This window comes from Terrapene carolina, unplaced genomic scaffold, assembly GCF_002925995.2.
Source record: "Terrapene carolina triunguis isolate 2854851 unplaced genomic scaffold, T_m_triunguis-2.0 Scaffold95, whole genome shotgun sequence".
In the NCBI taxonomy this organism is placed as follows: domain Eukaryota; kingdom Metazoa; phylum Chordata; order Testudines; family Emydidae; genus Terrapene; species Terrapene triunguis.
In genome coordinates this window covers 48,305,236-48,328,680 of record NW_020664446.1, presented here as the reverse complement: position 1 = coordinate 48,328,680, position 23,445 = coordinate 48,305,236, and the positions used below count along the sequence as shown (strand labels likewise).

At 39.9% G+C, this 23,445-nt stretch overlaps 1 protein-coding gene across 1 annotated transcript in view; it reads right to left on the bottom strand.

The window, feature by feature from the left end:
• Positions 1-2,557: 2,557 nt before the first annotated feature.
• RTKN2 (rhotekin 2) overlaps positions 2,558-23,445 on the bottom strand; it is a 73,843-nt gene continuing 52,955 nt past the window's right edge. The window contains exons 8-12 of the mRNA XM_024209638.3: positions 22,026-22,132; positions 19,640-19,771; positions 9,546-9,711; positions 6,757-6,864; positions 2,558-3,802 (exon numbers count right to left, since the gene is read on the bottom strand). Of these exons, the coding sequence (XP_024065406.1) occupies positions 3,237-3,802; positions 6,757-6,864; positions 9,546-9,711; positions 19,640-19,771; positions 22,026-22,132 (1,079 nt within the window). The 3' untranslated portion in view covers positions 2,558-3,236. The remainder of the gene's footprint in view (positions 3,803-6,756; positions 6,865-9,545; positions 9,712-19,639; positions 19,772-22,025; positions 22,133-23,445) is intronic.

Below are 23,445 nucleotides of genomic sequence, written 5' to 3'. Positions count from 1 at the left end.
ACTGTGGATAAGCTGCATGCCTGGTGCTGTCTAGTAAACCTAGTCACAGAAATAAATGTGTGAATTTGTATTAGCTAAAAAATTTCCCCTTTTGTGGATCTTTATTTATTTCATGTTGCTTTACTGTTCAATTATGGATGCTAATCAAATAAGACTTGGGTTTTTTTAATGCTTTCTACACTGCTTACCTTTATTTCAAGTCATGAAATAAAAGCAAATATCATTACAATGTATTATGAGTCTCATAACTGACAAGATAAATGAACTGGCATAGTCTTCTGAGTACCAGGAAGTGCCAATTAAGAGAATTCCACTATATTCATTCAGGTATCAGACAACTTAAGTAATACCATCCCTCTGCTACATGCTTTACTCCTCAACAAACAACTTGGAAGATAGAGGTAAACAAGAAAGCAGATTACAATTTTTCCAACCCAGACTACTACTGTTATAAAAGCTTCAGCATGGATTTTGTACCATATATTCACATCTTGGGAAATAAACTGAAGAAAAATCTTAAAAAGTACCTTACCAAACTTCAGTAAAATGCTGAAATTAAAAATACAATATAATTGCATTTTTAAAGGACCATTGGAGCGTTTGAGGTGTTAAACAACATGTTAAAACCAAAAAGCAATAAAAGTAAACAAACATTCATGTTACAATTCTAACCAATCAAGACATTTAAGTGAAACTCAGAAAAAGCAAAGGGGAAGAAAGAGGAAGGTCAGATTTCTAGCAAGTGTATGTATGATAAAGAGAAATTTGCAGCTTTTTCGGTATTGGTAACCAAGTATGTAACCATCCATAATGTAGAACAGGGGTCAGCAACCTTTCAGAAGTGGTATGCCGAGTCTTCATTTATTCACTCTAATTTAAGGTTTCGCGTGCCAGTAATACCTTCTAAAAACGTTAAAATGTCTCTTTCTATAAGTCTATAATATATAACTAAACTATTGTTGTATGTAAAGTAAATAAGGTTTTTAAAATGTTTAAGAAGCTTCATTTAAAATTAAATTAAAATGCAGAGCCCCCTGGACCAGTGGCCAGGACCCGGGCAGTGAGAGTGCCACTGAAAATCAGTTCACGTGCCGCCTTTGGCACACGTGCCAGAGGTTGCCTACCCCTGATGTAGAAGAACAAATAAACATTTCCTCTCCATATCTAGATTTTTAACTATAGTAATGTTGCAAAAACTTTGTTTCAGGTGTATTACTGAAATGTTTGTTCTCTTTTATGGACAAAACTTAATAAGTAAGCCCCCCAAAACATTGTTTAAAGTTATTTTCCGTCCCCTCCCCTCTGTTCTCCTGCACCAAAAAGTTTTGTTTACACCTTTATTTCCTGGAAATAGCTTTATTTCTAAGGTCAAAGTGTGCCATCAAAATGAAGAAAAAAAAGCACCTGGAATGAAGATACTGGATTTGGGACATTGGGCAGACATGGCAGGACTTGACTCCTTAAAGAGACTATAAATTCCTCATATGGGGAAGAGGGAGAAACAACTTTGGGCATGCTTGGGGCACAGTCAAAGACCTGAAAACTTATGAGGAAAATGTGACTAAAGCCAACTGATGGTGAAATAAATACCTATGCATTTTTTTAAGAATCTCTCCATCTGTCTTCCTTTTTCCACCCCACTTCGATGATAAGCAGGTCATTCTGACCCACCATTGAGTCCTTGATAACAAGGAGAGTCTGCCTCTCTAAGAATGAGGAAAAATCTCTGTTTGGTAAAAATAGTCTGAATAGGAGTAATGAGATTGCATAGTTGTTATTACTGAAACCTGATGGGAGGATTCACAGATTGGAAAGTTAGGGCAGGTCTACACTACAGGGTGAAGTTGACTTAAGTTACGCAACTCCAGCTACATGAATAATGTAGCTGGAGTCGACGTAGCTTAGGTCGACTTATTGCGCTGTCTACACTAGACCCGCTAAATCGACCTCCGGTGGATCGATTGCCACAGCGTCAATCCACGGTAAGTGTAGACATACCCTTAGTTACTGGCTAAATCTATATTGGAAAGATGATGAGGGTTGGTGCTGTACACCAGACAACATTCCCTGTTTTAGAATTGACAACATGGAAGCAGAGGCTCTTGAATGTTTTCACTCATCAATGTTTTCACTCATAAAGCACAAGCTTAAATAATCATGAGGGAAGCTACAGGCCAAATCAGACTAGAAAACAGGATGTAAGCATTTACAACCTGAAGAGAAAAAAAATGACCTTACCATGGGGGATTACAGCCTGGAGGAATAAATCCTGGAGGACTCATCCTGCCAGTACTAAAGTGACCTTGGAGTTTACCAATTAGATGCTAATTTCTTTAAAAAAAATATTGGACCTTATTTTGACAGATAAAGATGAATGATCACTGAAATAAAAAGCAGTGTTTGCCTAAGTGCAAATGAACAAAATTGATTAAGAAGAAGAATGTCAAAAGTAATGTGAAAAAAATACTAAATAGTTTACGAACACTTTACTAGATGCGCAAATTGCTACAATTCCTCAGTCTCTCTCTCTCTCTCTCTCTCACACACACACACACACACACACACAGTTTACTTAATTAAAAAAACCTGATTAAAAGGGGGATGTGAAAGTAGCAATAAAAAAGTCAATATATAATAGAAAGGAAATAGAAGTTGATGGCTATAAATATAAGTTAAATTGCAGGCAATTGACAAGACAAGCTAAAAGTATGAATAAAAAAAATCTAGGACAATAGACTTAAGGGCAATGAAAATAATTTTTAAAAAAAATTCTGACAGTACGAGCCAGAAAAAATCTTGTAGATCTCGGACTGAGCTGGCAGAGTTGTTCAAAAACTTCTTAATTTATAAATTGAGCACATCTGATATGGAGACACTGAAACAAACCTTGGAATTACTTTTTAGAGCATGACCATGCTTTAAGGGTAGCACAGAAATTTCAGATACTGCATGTAGTGTGGAGAAGGACAAAGGTTTAAACATCTTGGAGATGTTCCCTTCTACAACACACACACACACACACACACACACACACAGTACCCTTTATACTTTGCTAGAGAAATTCTTTAGATCTTGACAGTGACAAGCAGGGCTGAGATTGCAATACAAAGTATGGGCTTAGAATTATATATATTAAAAATAGTTGTAATGTCCCAGTTCTTATCAAAGACTCAGGTCACTGATAAATGTCAAATACTAGTAAACTTTATATGTTGGTCACTTTTATAAACTAAATGTTACACCTGTGACTGCAACCATGATCTAGGGTCTAGTATTTTTTTGATGGATTTCTGTCTAGGAGCTGGCACTGGTTTGGTTTCAGATTCTGTCTCAGTAACTGAAGAGAGGGGATTTTCACTGTCAATTGAGCTGCTTTTCCTGCAAGGAACCAGTTTGCGAGGAGCAGCAATGGGCCTCTGCAACTGATGCATCATGGAAGATAACTTGGCATCAAAAGAAGAAGAGGTCCTACGTGCAATGGCAGGCTTCTTCCACAAGTTTTCCTTGTCCAACTGATCTGTGCTCATCTGAGTTTTTGAGCTGTATGGTAGCTTATCAGACGGTGGAAGCGGAGCTCTTCTTTTCTTTCCTTTGCCATCATTAGGACTTACTATCTCACTATTTGCATCTGGAAACACAATATTTTTCTGGACAAGCATCTGGTGAGAACCATCAAATAATGGGGCCCATACAGAAGGTACAGACTCCTTCTGCTGGCCAATCAGGAACTCTCCATCAGTCTCCTCAATTTTCCTTTGTATGATATCTGTTAAACCTTCATGTTTCACTGGAGAATCAATACCTACAATTTTAGAAGAAATTAGATGAACTCTGATTAAAATGGTTCCTAAATATTTTACTCACCCTGAGTGTGGTTATTAATTGATTGAATACAAAACTGTGCAAAGTATGTGCCCCAAATCTTAGACTAGCATTAAGACCTACAACAGTCTAGAAATGGAAAAGATTATCATGTTTACAGAAAAAGGTCTAGAAGCTTTTCACGGTTTCTAGGACTCATGCGCTTAGTAGGCTGTGGTCACAGTTTAATTTTTATTTATTTTTGTGGAAAAATAAAAAATGCAATGCATTACTAGAAATAGCTCTAGCTATAATAATGTTCTTGTACACTACTTGAAACATCTCATTTCAGCAAAGGTGTACAGAATCTAGGCACAAAGATCAATGCAAAAAAACCTAAATCTCACATATTTAAGTGTGCAAAAGTCAAAACTATTAAATATTCTTGTGCTACCCCCCTCCTTACTACCAAAGGACACTTTTACACTCAAGGTTTTTTCTTCAGTAAATTCTTGAAGATAGCTCAGTCCAATTCCTTCTCCCCCCGTAATGTAATTTACAGTGCATCAGCCAGAATATATGCATAGTTTGTTGATTTCCCTGTTTGTAGATCAGTATCACTTGTGCTACCTCTGTCTCTAAAACATCAATAAGAGCATAAAGATATCACAGTGTGACACTGCACCCCATATTCTTCATAGTGATATTATTATGATATGATTATGGCATAATTATGATGCATTTTGTACAAGACGGGGCATGTAAGGTGTCATTGGAAAAGTTATGATTTGCTGAATAGGATTATCCTATTTGTATACATGTATCATTTTTGTATCTGAAGTTATGAATATTGATTATGTATCTGTATGTCACATGTAGTCCCACCTGGGTGACACTCACTAGGCAAGATGCTTCCATATAAATACCTGGTTGTGAAGAGCCCATTCAGGGTAATGGGCAATTAGGAAGAACAATAGGCCTTAGGAGAAACTTATCTCTCACCCAGTGAGCCTTCCTCTGAACCTTTCGGCCAATATGTAAGTAATGGCTGCTATAACTCTGCAAGGGCATGTGACCAGCTCACAAGACTCTGGACTCCATTTTGGGGGTCTGTATTTTTCCCACAAACTGGGCTGGGAACTCTTTTTGAACCAAAGGGTTCCAGCCATATGCTAAAGCTATGTAAGTCAGGGAGCGACATCATCTGTTGTTCTTCACTCCTCCACAACTCAACATCTGAGAGAAGCTCCGAAAGAAAAGGACTTGGAATGGGGTCGGGGATCCCAAGCTGCAAAGCAAATGCAGCTTGTTCCTTAAGAATCTGCACGCCTGCTTATATCATCAGCCAGTCAGCCAGGGTGAGAATTTGCTAATTCATATCCTATCTTTCTAGTATCTTAGGCTTAGTTTGCAGTTTTGTTTATTTACTAGGTAATCTGCTTTGATCTGTTTGCTATCACTTATAATCACATAAAATCTATCTTTTTGTAGTTAATAAATGCGTTTCTATTTTAATCTAAACCAGTGTGCCTTTTGTGTGAAGTGTCTGGGGAAAAATCTCAGCTTGGTTACCACAAGTGTGCATATTCCTCTCCACATTGAGGGAGGGGCAGACATATTAATGAGTTTACACTGTACAGATCCCTGTGCAGTGCAAGACGATATAATTTTGGGTTTATACTCCCGGGGTGGGGGAGGGGAGCACGGTGTGTGCCTGGGGAGGTGGCTGGAGTCTGCTGTTTGTACTTGGATGGCTTAGGTAAAGCACTCTCAGGTAGCTCTGTTTGGGTATGTAGCACCACCTGCTGTTGTGTTGGGTGATAACAGGGCCTGGGTGAGGCTGGCTGTGTTCCCAACCCGGGAAGCAGTGTGGGCAGGGCCAGTACAACTGAACGGTCAGAGGGGTGCAAAGGTTTCTCACGGCTCCCAGACTGCACCCCAGGGTGACAACCTATCACACACAGATCCTACATAAATAACTTTAACAAATTCTTAGCATCTAGATTATGGATTTGTATTTATTTATGAATGCCATAATTGGTCAGGAAACACTTAAAATTCCTCAGTGATGTCTCTAAATATCTGCAGCACCATGCTACAAAACTTAATATATACCCTCATATGTCTTGTGTGATTTAGTGTTTTTCTGCTCTGCATTCATAGTTCAAATATGACTTTTTAGACTGTTAAATTAATGCACGGATGCATTATTACTCAATGACCCACATGTCAATTTGAGCATTTTTGCAATTCAGACAGGAGATCAAGCAGCAGGAAATCAGACATTTAAACTTATCCCTATAAAATGTTTTTCAGCCAATACCACATCAGATCCATTAAAATAGAGTGACCTACTTCTAGTCTATAAAAACTATTTATATAACATATTTTATTAAAATAATCCCTCTGCATTGTATTTCACTATGCAAAAATTGATGTCTGAACATTGGTACAGGTCAAATACATTTTAGAGAGATTTTTTACAAGTCTATTTTTCAAGGTTGTTGCCAGCAACCACACAATAAGTTCTAAGTAGATCTTACATAACTTGGAAAAAACAGGTAATTGAATGCAACTAGTTAAAGGCATGATTGGTCTGTAATCTGGACTATTTAAAACCATTACATTTTAATCCTCTGGATTTTGAACTATTTCTATGGTGAGTGTTTATTTCTAGCGACAGCTTTTTTGTCTAAATGTTTTCAGGGCTCCTTAATTACAGCTCATATTGAATTTTTTTGTTGTTCAAGGTATGAAAATGTGTTCAATATTTTTGTCCTCTTCTTAAGAAAAATATTTAATATGAACTCCTTGGTGTGCAATTATGGTGCTCCATTATATTATCTGAATTGCCTTTGAAAAATTCAGCATTTTAACACCAACAGCAGAAGCTATTTGAATAGAGACAACATTGTTTCTGTTACCCTGCAGCTTGAAAAGACAAATCCCACTTACTCATATCATGGTAGACTGAGGTTGCCTCTTTTGTCAAGAACAAAGGTGGTTTCCGTGGTGACATAATCTCAATTTTCATAAATTCTTCACAACAATGTTTCCACTGGCCTGAGAGGGAAGAGAACAATGATTAGAACTTAAACACTCCACCTTTTAAAGCGTTTGAAGTCATTAAGTTGCATTTGTGAACTACCTATAACAGGCAAATCTGGACAGTATCTATATTTAATGTTGCAACAGTCCTCACTAGATACTGTATTTTCAACTGAAATTTCATCCTAACCCTTAACACAAAGATTATAAACAGATATTAAGCTAAGAGCTCCAATTTAATCAACCCAGCAGTACTATCAGACAGCAAGGCTAAAACCCCATAATTCACACAAAAATCCTCAAAAACAAGCCTATAAGTGTTTACATGTCTTCAAATATCAGATAAAAGGTAAGAGTTTAAAGCAAGGAAGCTTCATGCAAGTTATTCATCTGAAAGTACAAGAATCCAGTATACAGAAAACCTACTGGTATACCATGGTTATACTTGGCAGTTTTGACTTTAATAATTTTCTTGGCTATCAGAGCACGAAAAGCCTCGTAGCAGTTAACCAAAGCCAAGGAAACCTCTGTTTCTATTAATAGATTTTGACCTTAAGGAAAATAGGCCCTGCCAGTAAAATTGCTTTTTACAAACTAATCTCTCACTCCCATTTCTTTTCTGACCACGTTAGTTTTAAGAGAATTTTAGAACCACCAAGGAACAACAGGCATTTGAATGCCAAGTGACCTAGTTTTTCCCATACTACAAGAAATTGTCTCAGAAAATCCACTGGTATTCTAATGTTATCTATAAGGTGGGGGAAAAGTAGTCCTTTCACCCCTCCCCATCTAACATAAGGAGGATATTCTAGTTTTTACATTGTGTTTTTTCTAATTGATAGAATATCTTATTGTAATCAAGACAGAGCTATAAGAGAAGAAATACAAACTACAGAACAATACCCAATTTCTAAAACCCCAGTTCTTCAATTTTATTGATGTGGTTCCCAATTCAATACTGATACTCTGTATCCACCTGGCTCAGTTTCCCCATGATTTGATGAAGAATATGATTTTCAGACTCCAGCTAATTTTTTTTTTTTACTTAGTCCATCAAATGGTATCTATTCTTTATATAATTAGGCATTTAACTTGCTACATTTAAAGGTGTAGTAGTGGGAAGACTATGGGCAGTTTTATACTAGAAGCACTACAGCATCGGTGCAGCTGTGCCACTGTAGCACGTCTGGTGAAGACGCTCTATGCTGATGGGAGAACGCTCTTCCATCGGCATAATTACTCCACCTCCACAAGAGGCGGAAGCTACATCAGCAGGAGATCGTCTCCCACCAACATAGCACCTGTGTGGAGCGCTTAGGTCGCTATAACTTGCGTCGCTCAGGGGAGGTGTCTTGACTTATGCGTAGACCTGCCTTAAGATTGGGGGGAGGGATAGCTCAGTGGTTTGAGCATTGGCCTGCTAAACCCAGGGTTGTGAGTTCAATCCTTGAGGGGGTCACTTAGGGATCTGGGGCAAAATCAGTACTTGGTCCTGCTAGTGAAGGCAGGGGGCTGGACTCGATGACCTTTCGGGGTCCCTTCCAGTTCTATGAGATAGGTATATCTCCATATATTACATTATTAACCAGTCCCTCTGCACTCTTCATCTTGTTAATATTTGGAGTTAAGTTTAAACAAGCAACACCATATACTACTTAAAGAGACTAAAAAGGCAAGTGAGATTTCACTGTCCTACACCTAGAGAGCATATATTTTATCTAGAGTAAGAACAGTGAAGTCACACAGTTTAGCCAATGTCAGTAAGTGAGCTTCCTCTAGAAATCTAAAAGTCAACACACTGAAACATTTCACCACTGGAAAAACAAGACTAGGGAACAAGGCACCAATTATCTCATTTGTCTCTTGAGCAGTAAAGCCCCATCTACTTTTTTATTAGCCCTAAGCAAACAGTCATGTGCCAGGTGGGGGCGGGAAATGCCAGGTATAAAACCTTATGGTCAGGAGGGGTACCAAAACGGAGGAGGTACCACTGGAGTCAAATCATCCCTGACTGCTTAGTTCTATAAGACTGACAACTCCTTCACCCAGAGTGCTATCTGAGCAAAAGCTGAATCATGGGTGCCATAATCCTACATAGTTGGGCCTAAGTCATTATGTACCTTTTCTCTCTGCAATAGTTAATCCAATTTTGATCCAAAACAAGTTTTCAATAAATTTCAAAGGCCAACCATCAGCTCAGCATCCTCAGGTTCCCTCTAATGCTTCATACCCAAACATTTCTATTTTTCTCAAATGATGTCAGGATTCTGTAAAATGAGTAACTATATTTTACTACTACAGATGAGGGAAGAATGGTAAGACTCCAGCAGGCCTTTGAAAGATAACCTAGTTAAACTGCTAAACAGACCAATCTCTTCTGAAACATACACACAGAAAACACAAGAAGTCTACGTCTATTTTGATTTCCTGAGAAAATTCAGACTGGATGTTTCTGGGCTTATTGGCATTTATAGGATGATTTAAAAATCATAGCGCCCTGAGGAGTTGACTATGGTTCAGTAAAATACCTCTATTTTTCAGTGGTAGAGAATACACTACCTACTGTGTTCATGGAGAACATTTTTGTTCTCATTACAGGTGACAGATTATTATGTAATTTCAGATTGTTCAACATTTCTTTTGATGTTACATAGCTACACCACTAAAAGGACATGCTGCCAAAACTGCATACTTACTAAGATCATAGAAATGCTGCCAGAAAGCTTCCATCCACTTATGAAGTTCTTCCCTGCTGTCAGCTGCAAAAAGTTGAGTCACAGCCTCTCCATCCACAGGGTTGATAACAGTAAAGTTATTAATTCTTTTCTCGGTGCCCTTATCCACAGCACGGATTCTGGTTTCCTATGAGTCACAATATTGAGACTCTGGTAATCAGTTATTGCTCCACCCAATCATAAATCTTCAGTTCATCACAGGCAGATACAAATTAGGGTATTTATCCAGTGTAGGTTTAGTTTGTTTGGTGGTGGGGTTTTTTTTTGTTTTTTTTTTTTTTGGGGCGGGGGCTGGAGGGAGGACTTATGAAAGGTAAACAGAATAACTGACAATACAAATTAATTTTTTACATAATTATTAAAAGAAAAGGTAACTGATATAAAAGATAAGACAATAAAGCTGAGTTGATGCAGTATATGTTAAGAGATACACCAAGGAAACATATTATAAGTTATTTGTTCCCTAAACAGTTCATCCTGCTGTGGCTCACCCTTCCTCAGTACAGTTCAGTTGATAACTTAATAGAGACAGTAAGTTATTGTGTTTCTCAATTATTATTCTGGTCATATTTCTATAGATGGTATTTAGTTTTCGGACAACAACAATGGAAGACGTTTCTTTTGGCTGCAGTTGTGCATTCTCAACTGGAACTATTTTAGTTTAGTTTCAGAAAATCAAGGCATTTGTCAAATACCATAGCTACAGGAATTTGGAAAAGGAAACTATCCAGTCCAAGTTGAAAGGGACATTTATAGAAAGTTACTCATACAGATCTAATGGAACAAATTTCTAATATTCAAAAATTCAAACTTCTGAGTACTATAAGTCTTACATTTTGCCCTCATGCCAAAAATTCATCTGCTCCTTTAAATGAAATATTTGAGTATGTTACAGTCGTATTTAGTGAGTTCTGGCTAGATCCAATTAAAATACTATTGTCCCATAGCATAAACTAAAACAAGGTTCTAGCCAACAGTATGGAAAGGACTTTGCTGTTTTAATAGTGTTCTTGAACTATGCTGCAGCACTACTCAGCCCAAGGTTTTGCACTGTTCAGGGACATGGTTAAAACAGTTTCAAAATCTAGACTGGACCTAATTGTATTTTAATCATATGTGGGTTCCCTGATATGATGTTACTACAGTGCAAAATAGCACTTGTTGCAATCTGATTAAAAATAGAGGTTAGGTCATCATAAGTATTTTTTCTAATGTAAGATACCAAAATATTTTAAGAGACTAAAAAACTTGTCAGGTGCAGAGTAAAATATTCTAACACACACTTTGACAATAATGCTGCTTTGCAGTACCCACACACATTCCATGAAATAAAATATAGCCATTAACCATACTTCATTTACAAGCAAAAATCTAGATTACACTGAAATGAGACATTGCTTTCTCCTTTAAACTTCTTTCACTTCAAACTGATTGAACTCCCCTCCCTGCAACCCATTTCAAACTAATGTTAAACACCAGTTACAGATTTCAAATGTAGAACTATAGAAATTAAGTTATATATTTTGTCCTATGGGAATAATCCTAGTGCTGATAGTGTGAAAAACAAAGATTGTTCTGTAGAACATTCCCCAGATTTTTAAATGCATTACTGAAGTAACCATTTGAAATACTAACACAGCTGTTTGCAGCATATCTGATGGATTTTGCTCATTTAAATTCTTCTGTCTAAAAATAGGAGATGAAGTAATTCATCCATAAGTGTTGAACATCCCATTAACTCAGGTAACCATAGATACTGGCAAAAAATTAAATAAAACAGATTAACATTTGACAGGTAAGAACTTCAAGCATACCCTATACAAGTTTATTATATGATGTTTGCTGCAAGGTTTATTCCACAAATATGTTGTTATTCTAAGGAGATAAATTCTCAAGCAACAATCTATACCTCACACTTGAGTATTTAAGTAGTGATACAAGATGCCATTAGAGTAACGAGCTGATCAGTTTACCTACCAGTGATGCATTACACTACATGCACATCTTCACCAAAAACAAATACAAAAATGTACTATACGGCACCATGTTATAATACAATAGCGTTCCTACCTTTCACAATGTTAAAATTATTGAACAAATTATGCTACAGCCCTTGTAAAGGCCAGGACCATCATGCTGGTTAAGTTCAGTGTTTCATGTGTAGGCAGTCCTGAGGAGTTGGTATTGCTCCTGTTGGGGACAGTTTTGTGCTCCAAGTATGCATGATGCATTCTTGAAGGGGTGGAGAAATGTAAGGAAGAGAAACGGAAATTCCATGACATTGTATGATAAAGCTTAGAACTTCCCTTTCTCACTGTCCCAAAACCAAAGTTCCTTTGCCCGGCAGTACCCCTCTCCCAGGAAATTTCCATATGTGAAGGGTTGTTATAAAAGGGAGGGCCTTCCATTAAAGGAGCAGTGCCACTCCTCTCCAAAGTCAATAGTGAAAAAACTGAAGGACAATGAAGGTTAGCTCAGAAGGTCCATTTCAAAACACAAGAACTAATTAAGTTTCTGAAGTCAAGACAAATGCTAAATAGTCTAGAAACTTTGTATACTCTAAGATTAAACACAATTTATCATTTATGACACGCAGTTCATTTTTATTCAAGTTTTAATCCAGAAAAAGATAAAGATAGCTTTAAAATCAAAAGAGTCTGTTTGTGCACTGTTTTTATCTGTCATGTCAAAAATAAACTACAATTTCCCCTAGTTTTGTTTCAGGTTGGCAGAGAATTATGATTAGACTTAGAACAATGCTCTCAAACTTGTTAATAGTGAAGATCACATTTTACAGATTAGCTCATGGATATCTCCCCTCCCTTTCATCATTCTGAACCACCTCCCTCCCATTTGTAATTACATAATATCCATGTGACAACTACAGCAAATGCCTATGCAGAATAGGAACTTTAGGAAAGCACATGATGTATTTTTAGCAATGTAGCAGCCAGAAACAAGGAGAAGGAATCAGCACCACACGACAAGCCAGCCCTCAGTGGAGTACCAATTGGCCCTGAAGCATAGTTGCAAAACCACACAATTTGAACATTTATGTTGCAAGATCCATCATGTGGGATCTGGATATGAGATCTGCTTCCCATGGTCAAATCCACAAATTCTTTCAAGCAACCGTAAAACTGAATTGATTGATACCACTTGGATTATCATAAAGATCAGAGATTTGGAAGGATTTTACTAATGTTTGCATTCCCACTGTATCTTCATGTGGTTTTTTTTGCTGCTTACCAAGGCTGTTAGCCAGGTAGCAAGACTGTAGATCTAACCACAGGGGAGATGGCCACAATCAGGACTGTGGAAGAGGAATCAGTCCCACAAAGGTGATTTAAGCTTCTTACTCCCAAGATCCCAAACTGTGGCGACGTCTGCCACAGGGATTTTATTGATCAGGTAAGAGATATTAGTCCACTTTAGGGGTCAAGAAGAGTCAAGAGGTTGTGTCCTTTTCAACACACACTATTTTTGTGACAACATATTGGTACCCCTCACACAATCAATTTGGGTAGGGAGTCTGGCTTGAATGATCTACCCTGCCATCAATAACCCTTTCTCTGATAACTGAAGAGAATGAACTTTGCCAGGAGGGTTTTGCACTCTTCTTCCACAAACCTTTCCCTCCTCTCCCCTCCCCCCCCAACTCTTGCTTTCTCAGTGAGGACTAGTTCAGAGTAAATGAAGGGGGAACAGACTGGAGGAATAAAAGATAGACAAAAAAGAAGGGTCCCCACCAGGACTAGCCATGATGCAGGAGACAGACTTAGGTGGTACAAAGAGATGGCCTTGGGCTAAAAGCATCACTAAGATACATGACAACCCCAGGTCATAGGAAATACCTTTAGGTAAGAGGAAAATAGGAAAGTGTTCAAGGCTGTGCCGATGGGCTGGAGGCACGTCACTAAAAATGTGAGGACAGGTGTGGGGAACCAGCAGGAGAGCAGTCATAGGATGCACTGGGGAAGAGGGTCCAGCAGGAGAAACAGGGTTAGTTGATGCCATCTGTCCGGCTTTTACATTTTAGAAGTCTCAGTTGAGCTGGGCCTGCAGAGCCTGAACAATCGGTAGTGCGGAAGGAAGCAGAGCTGGTGTGCATGAGATGAGGGAGTGAACTGGGCAAATCTGCTTTCATCGGGCCAGTGGTAGGGTCCCCTCATGTGCATGTTGAACTGAAAGGGGGGGGAAAGCCACAGAGAAGAAAGAATGGATCAGATTCCTAGTAAGACCTAGAAGAGAAAGGGCCTGCCAACTGGCTGGAAGGACAGAGATGCTGCTGTGAGGTTGCGGAGCTATTGTACTGGAAGGTGCTCCTATGCCTATAGCTCCCAGGAATTAGGCTCCAACAAAATTAATTTCCCAGAGATTTTCCTTTGTGACAACAGTCCTGGGTAGAACTCCCCAGCAGACCTGGTACTGGAAACAGTATGAAAATGTGGGCACCTTTGAGCATGAGCAACTCATGACGAGCATGTCCAAGTTAGCACAATTGAAAAGCCTGGCCCCAAGCATATGTTAATTATCATGTCAAGTCAAAAGGAGACACTATCATATTTTCAAGTTATATTTTTAAAGAGTAAATCCAAAGGTCCTTACTCAGATTTGACTCCGGCAACCTTCCTTGGTTACAAGGAAAGATTGCTTCTTGCTCTAGTTGCTTATGCAACATAAAGTGCTTCAGTGGTATTTATTTGGCAACATAATAGGTTCTATGACGCCTGTTTTGCAAGTGTTGAGACATTCCTGCTCAACAATGTTTGCACTGAAGTCATTTGAAGTTGAAGTGATGACTTTCAAGTTAAGGGCTACTTCAAGTTCGGATTCAGAGGGGGAAGGGAATAGTTCTCTTGATGTGAATATTTCTATGGCTAGTTTCTTGTAAGGCTATGTCAAGTTCATTCATTTTAAAGATAAACCATCTTTGAAAGAATAAGGGTAAGAGATCACATCCAGCACTAAGAATAAAAAATGCTATGTATCTTAGCAACTAGAGGAGATTTTAGCTTGAATGTCAACTTTAGAAGTTTTCCCTAAATCTTATTTTTTAAATTGCTATTTCCATACAACAGGGAGGGGAGGTAAAAATGAGTGTTGTTAGATTGATTTTTGCACATTTAAGGATCTGATATCCAGACATTTCTAGACAAAACTCAGTATACATCTATTGGCATTAAAAAAATATTTTCAGTAGACAGTTTAAGTAGAAAGGCACTCATATGTGTTTTGAACTGTGAATTTATTTGGTTTTAATTTAACTGAAGATAGATTCCTTTTCTTCATTCTCTCTAGCAGCTTATATACAGCAACCATAAGTGTCTGACATTTTCATAAAAAAGGCCATGGATTCATGTATCGCATACATATTATCTTCAACGAGAATCTGCATCAAACATGTGGACCAATTCCTGGCAAAACCATGAAAATGGATTTTAGGTTGTAAGTGTATTTATAACTTCAGGGAGAACAATCACCTTAATAGAATGCTGTAGTTTTAAATGACAAAAAATCTTTGACTTGCAAAAAATACAAAACTAGGCTATAGACTAAAATAGTGATCTACAAAGAAAAGCTATAAGGGTGGTCTGAAAGAGTCTAAAATATTTTTGCTGCTTTTTTAATGTTATAAATTCTATTAATATATTTTCCCCTGAATGGCATTATGAACAACTGGAGGGTGGTAGAGCTACGACATTAGAGAAGCCATGCAATTAAACCTGATTGAAAGAGTAAGTGACTTTTAGTCAGGTTGTTTAAATCTGTATCATGTTTTTTTTAAAAAACACCTATTTAACTCAAATACTCGAAACAGCTTTGTTAAAGATTCAACACTATTAGAAAGGGTGCCCTTTCTGTTAAGGCTTCACCTCAACAAGTTAAAATAAAATCTTACAGCTTGCCCTGGCTACAGTAATGTGCTGGTGCTGGTTAAAGTTAACATTTTTAAAATATGTTTTATGATAGATTGGACAAGGATTCAGAGTCAAGACCAACTTGCGTTGTAATACCACCTCCCAACACATTCAATTTGCTTACATAGACGTGCTCAGAATCTGCAACTAGGTCAACAGGAAAAAATGTTAACTCGCTCTATTCATCTCTATGAGGTGTTAACTGCAATCTTTCAGCACTTATGAATATTGTACCACAAACATCCTGTGAAAGCACAGATTCACTGTAGCAATCACTGGAAAGGCCTTCTGTGGAAATAACACGGCAAATATACTATACCTTTGATTACACCACTACCCCGATATAACGCGACCCTATACATCACGAATTTGGATATAACGTGGTAAAGCAGTGCTCCGGGGGAGCGGGGCTGCGCACTCTGGTGGATCAAAGGAAGTTCGATATAATGCGGTTTCACCTATAATGCGGTAAGATTTTTTGGCTCCTGAGGACAGCGTTATATCGAGATAGAGGTGTATTCGGATAGAGCTATTTGTTAATTTTAAATATGATATCTTTAAATGATGGTAGAAATGGTGCCATCTTTAAAGTACTGAAGTCCTTTTGCATAGTTTGTAAGTTAAGATAGGTTTTATATAAAATTTTGGATCATTATTAGCAAAAGGAGTTTATTTTAAAAAGCTAAAATATTTCTGATTAACGCTCATTATGATTAAGAGTAAGGCCAAGTAACATAATGAACAATTAAAATAAAATTGCAGAAATTCCACAGATTTGGGGTCAAAAGTCTAAGAGAACATTGCCTACATACCCTGCAGATTTGCATGACGCCTCATGTGTAACTTAAAAACTGTCATAATGTATCACTTTTTCTAAAGGAAAAAGGCTTTTTTTTCCTTCTTGAGGATTTGTGTTGGTTTGACCCATCAGCAGAAGGAGCCTATGTCCATTGCTAAGAACTTACATGCTACTCCTGGATCAGCTACAAGGGGTTGTTTAGGCCTGGTCTACACTACCAAGCTAGGTTGACGCAAGGCAGCGTACATCAACTTAACTCTGTAAGTGTCTACACTAAAATTTTGCTCCCACCAATGTAACTCACTCACTACGCTGACTTAAGTCCACCTCTGCAAGAGGCATAGCACTTAGGTCAATGGAGTGTCAGTGTAGACACTGAGTTACTTACATCTTTAGTGGCGTCCAGGAGCTATCCCACAATGCCCCAACATGACCACTCTGGTCACCATGTTGAACTCTGCTGCCCAGTGGCCAGGTACACGCCCCTCCCCTTTTAAAGCCCCACAAATTTTTGAAATTCCGTTTCCAGTTTGCTCAAGATGGAGAGCCCACCTAGCAACTGCCCAGTTCACCATGCCGGCTCCATGTTGCAGAGGCACTGCTGCATGGAGTACACAGGAGATGTTGGATCTCCTGGTTCTGTGGGGAGAAGAGGCTTTGCAGGCACAGCTCTGATCCAGCAGTAGAAACATCAATATGTATGAGCAGATCGCTCGAGGTGCAGGGGAGAAGGGCTATAGCAGGGATCTGCAGCTCTGCCACATGAAAGCCAAGGAGCTGTGGCAGGTGTACCAGAAGGCAAGGGAAGCTAACAGTCACTCTGGTGTGGAGCTCAACACATGCCACTTTTACAAAGAGCTGCATGCCAACCTCGGTGGAAACCCCACCACCATGATACTTTGAGGGAGCTGCAGTCACAGGCCCGAGAGTGAACAGTGGGGAGGTGGTGTTGCATGAGGGAGGAGGAGGAGGAGGAGCCAGAGTATGGGGGACAGGCGATCGGTGGATCTAGTGGCATGAGGCAGGACGTGTTTTTGACTCCAGAGCAGTAAAGCCAGTCCCTACAGTCCAGCATGGTGAGCCTGATGGAGGGGAAGTATGCAGTTTGTTTTGATATTGCAGGAACACATCTGTTCATTTACTTTTTTAATCATGCTAGAAGAGGTAGTGAAATAACCAATAGACGTAGATTCGCTTTCTGCTTCTCATTCCCCTGTGCAGTTAGGCAGAAGGGTCCCTGAAGAATAGTTTGTTTATGTGCACTGGGATAGAGATCTCGAGGAAACTTTCCTGGGGATAGTTTGCAATCCTCTTCTGAAGGTTTCTGGGGAGAGCTGCATTATTTCTTCCGCCGCAGTAAGACACTTTCCCACACCACTCAGTAATTACGTCACCAGGCACCATTGCAGCACACAGGCTAGCAGAATATGAACCCAGTCTGCAAGAGCTGTTCCAATTCAGTTTCTGTTACCCTCAGGAGTGAGAGATCGGCTAAAATGATCTCCACCTGTGGAAAACTGTGCCTGTATTCAGTTCAGTTGCCCTATCTGCATATATTCATGCCCGTGAGCTACCCCTCCCCCCCTTATTGTCCCAACTCACCCCCTCCCTCCCAAGCCCACCATGGCTGGGACTACTGCTGTGCTCTATGAATCCCAAGGAGAAATGAGAATGTAGTGCTTGTAACTTGCATGGATCAAGGGGAGTGAGTTCAGTATACCAAGTTTCCATTTATCTTGTGAATACACTCACAGTAGTACTTCTGTGCATTGTCTCTCTCCATCCACCCTAGTGGAGCAGCTCAGCCAGATAAGGCTAAGGAAGAAGCATGATGACATGTTCCAATGGCCTTTCAAATGGCCAAAGATACATTCAACTGTCATTCTGCACATGCTGAGCCTGTAGTTGAAGCGCTTCTTGCTGCTGTCGAGGTGTCTGGTGTACGGCTTCACAAACCATGAGAGTAAGGGGTAGGCTGGGTCTCCCAGAATCACTATTGGCATTTCAATATCCCCAATGGTAAACCTCTCGTCTGGAAAGAAAGTCCCTGCTTGCAGCATTCTGAACAGGCTTGTGTTCTTAAAGATGTGTACGTAATGCGCCTTCCCTGACCATTCCGTGTTGATGTTGGTAAAACATCCCTGGTAATCCACCAGTGATTGCAATACTATAGAAAAGTAGCCCTTTTTGTTGATGTACTTGGTGGCAAGGTGGTCTGGTGCCAAAATAGGGATATGCGTGCCATCTATTGTAGCCCACCGCAGTATGTACACCCCTTTGCTGCAAAACCATCCACTATGTCCTGCACATTGCCCAGAGTCACAGTACTTTGTAACAAGATGTGATTAATGGCCCTGCACACTTGCATCACAGCAACCCCTACAGTGGATTTCCCAACTCCAAATTGATTCCCGACTGATCAGTAGCAATCTGGCATTGCAAACTTCCACACAGCAATTGCCACTCACTTCTTCACTATCAATGCAGCTCCCATTTTGGTGTCGCTGTGCTGGAGAGCTGGGATGATCTCTGCACACAATTCCAAGAATGTGGCCGTGCACATCCGAAAGTTCTGCAGCCACTACTCATCATCCCATACCTGCATAAAGATGTGATCCCACCAGTCAGTGCTTGTTTCTCGGGACCAGAACTAGTGCTCCATGGTCTGCAACTACTCTGTGAATGCCAACAATAACCTTGAATTGTTTCTATGTCCCACAGCAAGCTAGCCTCTAAGAAATTGTCATGTTCCCCGCAGCTCCCCTGGAGGTTCTGCAAATACTTCAGGATCAGGCGTGTTGTGCTCGTAATGCTCGTCACAATGGTGCAGAGCTGTACAAGATCCATGCTTCTCACATAGATGTCGGACACGCAGGTTTGGGGGGCTTTTGAAAAGAGGTGTGAAACATTATGGGATGCTGATAGAATTATGGGATGGAGAAAACTCTATCATGGGGTGTTGAAACCATGTTCCCAGTTACCCCTGCACAACTCGTTTGTCCCCATAAGGCATTGAAACTCTTCGCAAAACACCCTGCGCTATATGGTGGCAAGCTGCACAGTGAGATAGCTACCCACAGTGCACTGTTCTCTGCATCGATGCAAGCACTACTAGTGAGGATGCACACTGCCGAACCGAGGAGCGTAGTGTGGACATGCAAAAGTGATTTAATTACTGCGACGGCTGTAAATTGACATAACTTAGGTTGACTTAAATTTGTAGTGCCCTTAATAGTGAAACAAGGCATACCCCTCACATATGCTTCTTGCAGAGTACTTTGCAGCTTGTCAGCTTGGGACCCAAATTAGACTATGTGAAAAACTGTTAAATTTACCTTGTTGATGGAAACTGTCAAAGCTGGCTCCACTTTAGCTTCAATTTCTTCGGGTGTATAATAACAAAAGAGTTTACCACCTCTTAGTACACAGTACAGCCTCCTCCAGTTAGTCAGGCTTCCTACCATTTGCTAAAAGGGAGAAATATTCAGTAAGTTGCTAGTCATACATTACCTTAACAACAACCTAATTTATGGATTACTCAAAGTTCTATTGAATTTCCATGGGTTACATCTAATTGAGTCCATCTTGTGAACTATTTAGACATCAGACTGTAAGATCAGAGCTGAGCACAACACATTGTCATAAAGGAATGGCTCCTGCAGAATATTTTATTGTGTGACTCAAGGACTTAATTATTAGTAACATTCAGCCAAGCCAGATGTTTGTTTAGCTGAACCTCCCTTTAGTGTTTTACAGTTTTGCCAATAATAGTGTCTCATGGTACTCTTGGAACATGGAATGTGCTGGTTGGCCGATAAGGAAAAAAGAGTAATTTTATTTCTAATGGAATCTACCATTAGAAGAAAACTTTAATGGCTACACTAACTTAGCTGGTTACAGGAAGGGAGCAAAGGAATGTCCTCTCATTTTAAAAATTATGACTTTAAAAATTAGACATGCAGCTATACATACCAATTTTCATACCAGCTAGACACTTACAATTAATTGGTCTTTATGCAGCAATCTAGGCTGTTTTACTAAGGGCTGGTCCACACTGGGGCGGGGGATCGATATAGGAAACGCAACTTCAGCTATGAGAATAGCGTAGCTGAAGTCGACGTTTCCTATATCGAACTAAATGTACTTACTTCGGGTCCATGCGGCGCAGGCAGGCTCCCCCGTCGACAGCGCTTCCTCCTCTCGGCGAGCAGGAGTTCCGCAGTCGACGGGGGAGCGCTTCTGGGATCGATCTATCACGTCCAGATGAGACGCGATAAATTGATCCCAGAAGATCGATCTCTACCCGCCGAATTAGGCGGGTAGTGTGGACCAGCCCTAATAATCCCACTGAGGAAACATTTGATTATCTTACTCTTAGCCACACAGTGATTGCCATTAAAAGATCAGTGTTTAATAGCAGCCACCACAAGATAACAGCTTCCCGCATACTTAGAGTAAGAGATACCAGTCCTCAAGATACCACCAGAGGAAACTACTCACTTTTTAATACCACTGAAAGTCAATTGTTAATATGAGCAACATTCCCTGTAAATTGCACGCATGCATGGCTGCACAGCTGTCTTGAATATACAATACATGTACACAAACTGAGCCACTCAGCTGCCCACAGCAAATGTGATGGCAGGTGGGCCAGCTACAGACCAGGTGACTGCTGGGCTGTGGCAAGGTAAGAGGCTGTGAGGTTTTGCTCCCCCCGGTGGCTGCAGCGTGTCACTAGCTCCTTCCTCAGCTCTGCAGGTGGGTGGTGAGTTCCTCCTACCTCCCCTCCCCCCAAGCCCGTAGAATTGGTCATCTTCCTCCAGGTCCCAGAGACCCCCCACTCCTCTGGGAGCATGGGGGGGGGGTAATCCTCTGTTATTCTTCCTGGGAACCCTGCCTCCTGGAACCTACTCCCATCATAATACTCCAGGAAGGACCAGTGCCCCAGGAATTTTATCTCTGACTCTTTCGGTCACATCCCTTCTGGGTATCCCCTCACCTTCCCCAACCCCAAGGAAACCCCCCCCCAACTTACCAAATTGACTCTCCCCTGATCTCCCCAAAATTCCCTGTCACAAATATTCCCAAGGCATTCCACTCCCTCCTTCTCCTGTCAAGAAACTCCAGGAAATAAGGGGGTGCAACCTCTCCAGCCCTGGTGGTGGGATTGATCCTGCCTCCAGGAGCCCTCTGACTCCATGGGGCTGAACAGGAAGGACTCGCCGTTTCCACCTGTGAGCTCACCCTTCCCACTCCTGCCCCAGCAGTTTCTGCAACCTCCAGTGTCCCCCACAGGTATTCAGGCTCCTGTTCTCTCCCTGTAGTCTGCATCATGAGATGCTAAACATTCCTGATTTCCAAGATGGGCAAGGACTGGTTCTTCCTGATCCTGCTGGAGCTGCTAATAGCACTGGTGAGTTGGGACAGTGTCAGCCAAATAAACAGGCATCAGGGTATGTGTGGCTGGGTATGCTGTCAGTCAGGGGAGCAGGACCCAGGGGGGCGGAGGGAGGTAGCTGCATTTGGAGTCAGCCAAAAAAAAAAAGAGTAACTTAAAACATGGCACTTATATAGTAGTAGCAACACAGTGATTCATTAGTTCAGTGTAAGCAAAAGTGTAAACTTCTCCAACGACAAAAATGTACTGCTCAGTGGAGTTTGCAGAAAATTTAGAGGGAACTTTGGAGATTAGAGGATATAAATCAAGTAAACTCTTTTTACCTGCTGATTAAGAAATCCTGACATCACATCCTTGGCCATGCAGAATGGCTGAGCAACTAAACGACAACACATGCTTCCATATAAGGGAAACCAGAACGACGACTCCTCTAAAAGAAAAATTATAAAGTTATGACCATTGACCATAAACTCACAGATTAGGGATCTGCATACATTTTAACTTAAGAACATATTAAAGAAGTAAATCTTTTCATATAAGCAAAGACTGAAGATAGGAGTTTGTCCTATTTCTTCACTTTATATCTCTCTTTTCTATGACTGACAGGTCTACAAAAAGCAGTAGATCGGAGAGGCACCATTCTTGACAGTAGTCATGCTGGTTTGTTCTTATGTTCAGAAGTATTTTATGGGTATCTTTAATTATCTTTTCAAACAATTTAGCCAATATTTAAGTTAGGCTCACTGCTCTAATTCTCAGGATCACCACTAGCACCTTCTTTGAAAATAAATACATTTGCTAGCCTCCACTCATTCAATATAGCAGCTAATTTTAACAAGAGATTGCATATTTTTTCTAGCAATTCAGGCACTTCATCCTTAAGTACTATCAGAACTCTTGGATGAATGCTGTCTGGTCCTGGTGACTAGTTGTGTTTAATGATTTGTTCCAGCACCTCTTCCTAACACCTTAATGGCTGACAGTGCATCACCTTTACTATCCAAGAGAAGTATCTCCCCAGTAGCCTCTGGGATGAAGAGTGATACAAAAATCATCTCCCTGTTTTCACTCCTTGGTAGCCACATGCAGCCAGACACAGACTCCCTCCTGATATACTGAAAAATTTTACAGGGTGTATATTTTGGCTATTTCATCATCAAATTCTCTTAATCTTTCTAATATTCACCTCACCTTTTATCTGACATGTGGATGGTCCTTTCTATAGGCTTCACCTGGGTTGGATTTCCATTTTTTGAAGAAGATGCATATGACTTGATTAATCTTTTGAACATTACAATTTAATTATAATAGTTTTTCTTACCTTTCTGGTTCATTTTTTGTTAAGAAGTACACATGCCTTTTATGACTATTATGGTATGTTTAAAATTTTTAGATCATTTAGACCTAGTTCATTTCCTCACTTTTAACTCACTTTTTTAAAAAAATGCAAATTCCTAAAATATGCTATAATAGGGCTAGCTATTGGTACAACCCCTCTTGGAAGAATGTGGAGCTTAATTAAATTGTGATCATTATTCTTTAGGGGCTCAGGTATAATTATTTCTTAAACGAACTCCTATGTTATTTTGGACTAAGTTTATAGTAATTTCTCATCTTGTGCTTTCCACAACAGGTTCCAAGAAGAAACCACTTAAGGTACCAAGAAACTGCTTTTCTATGCCTTTCTCATCATGTCATATGACCAATTTATGTATTGCTAGCTAGCCTCTCATTACTGTTGTA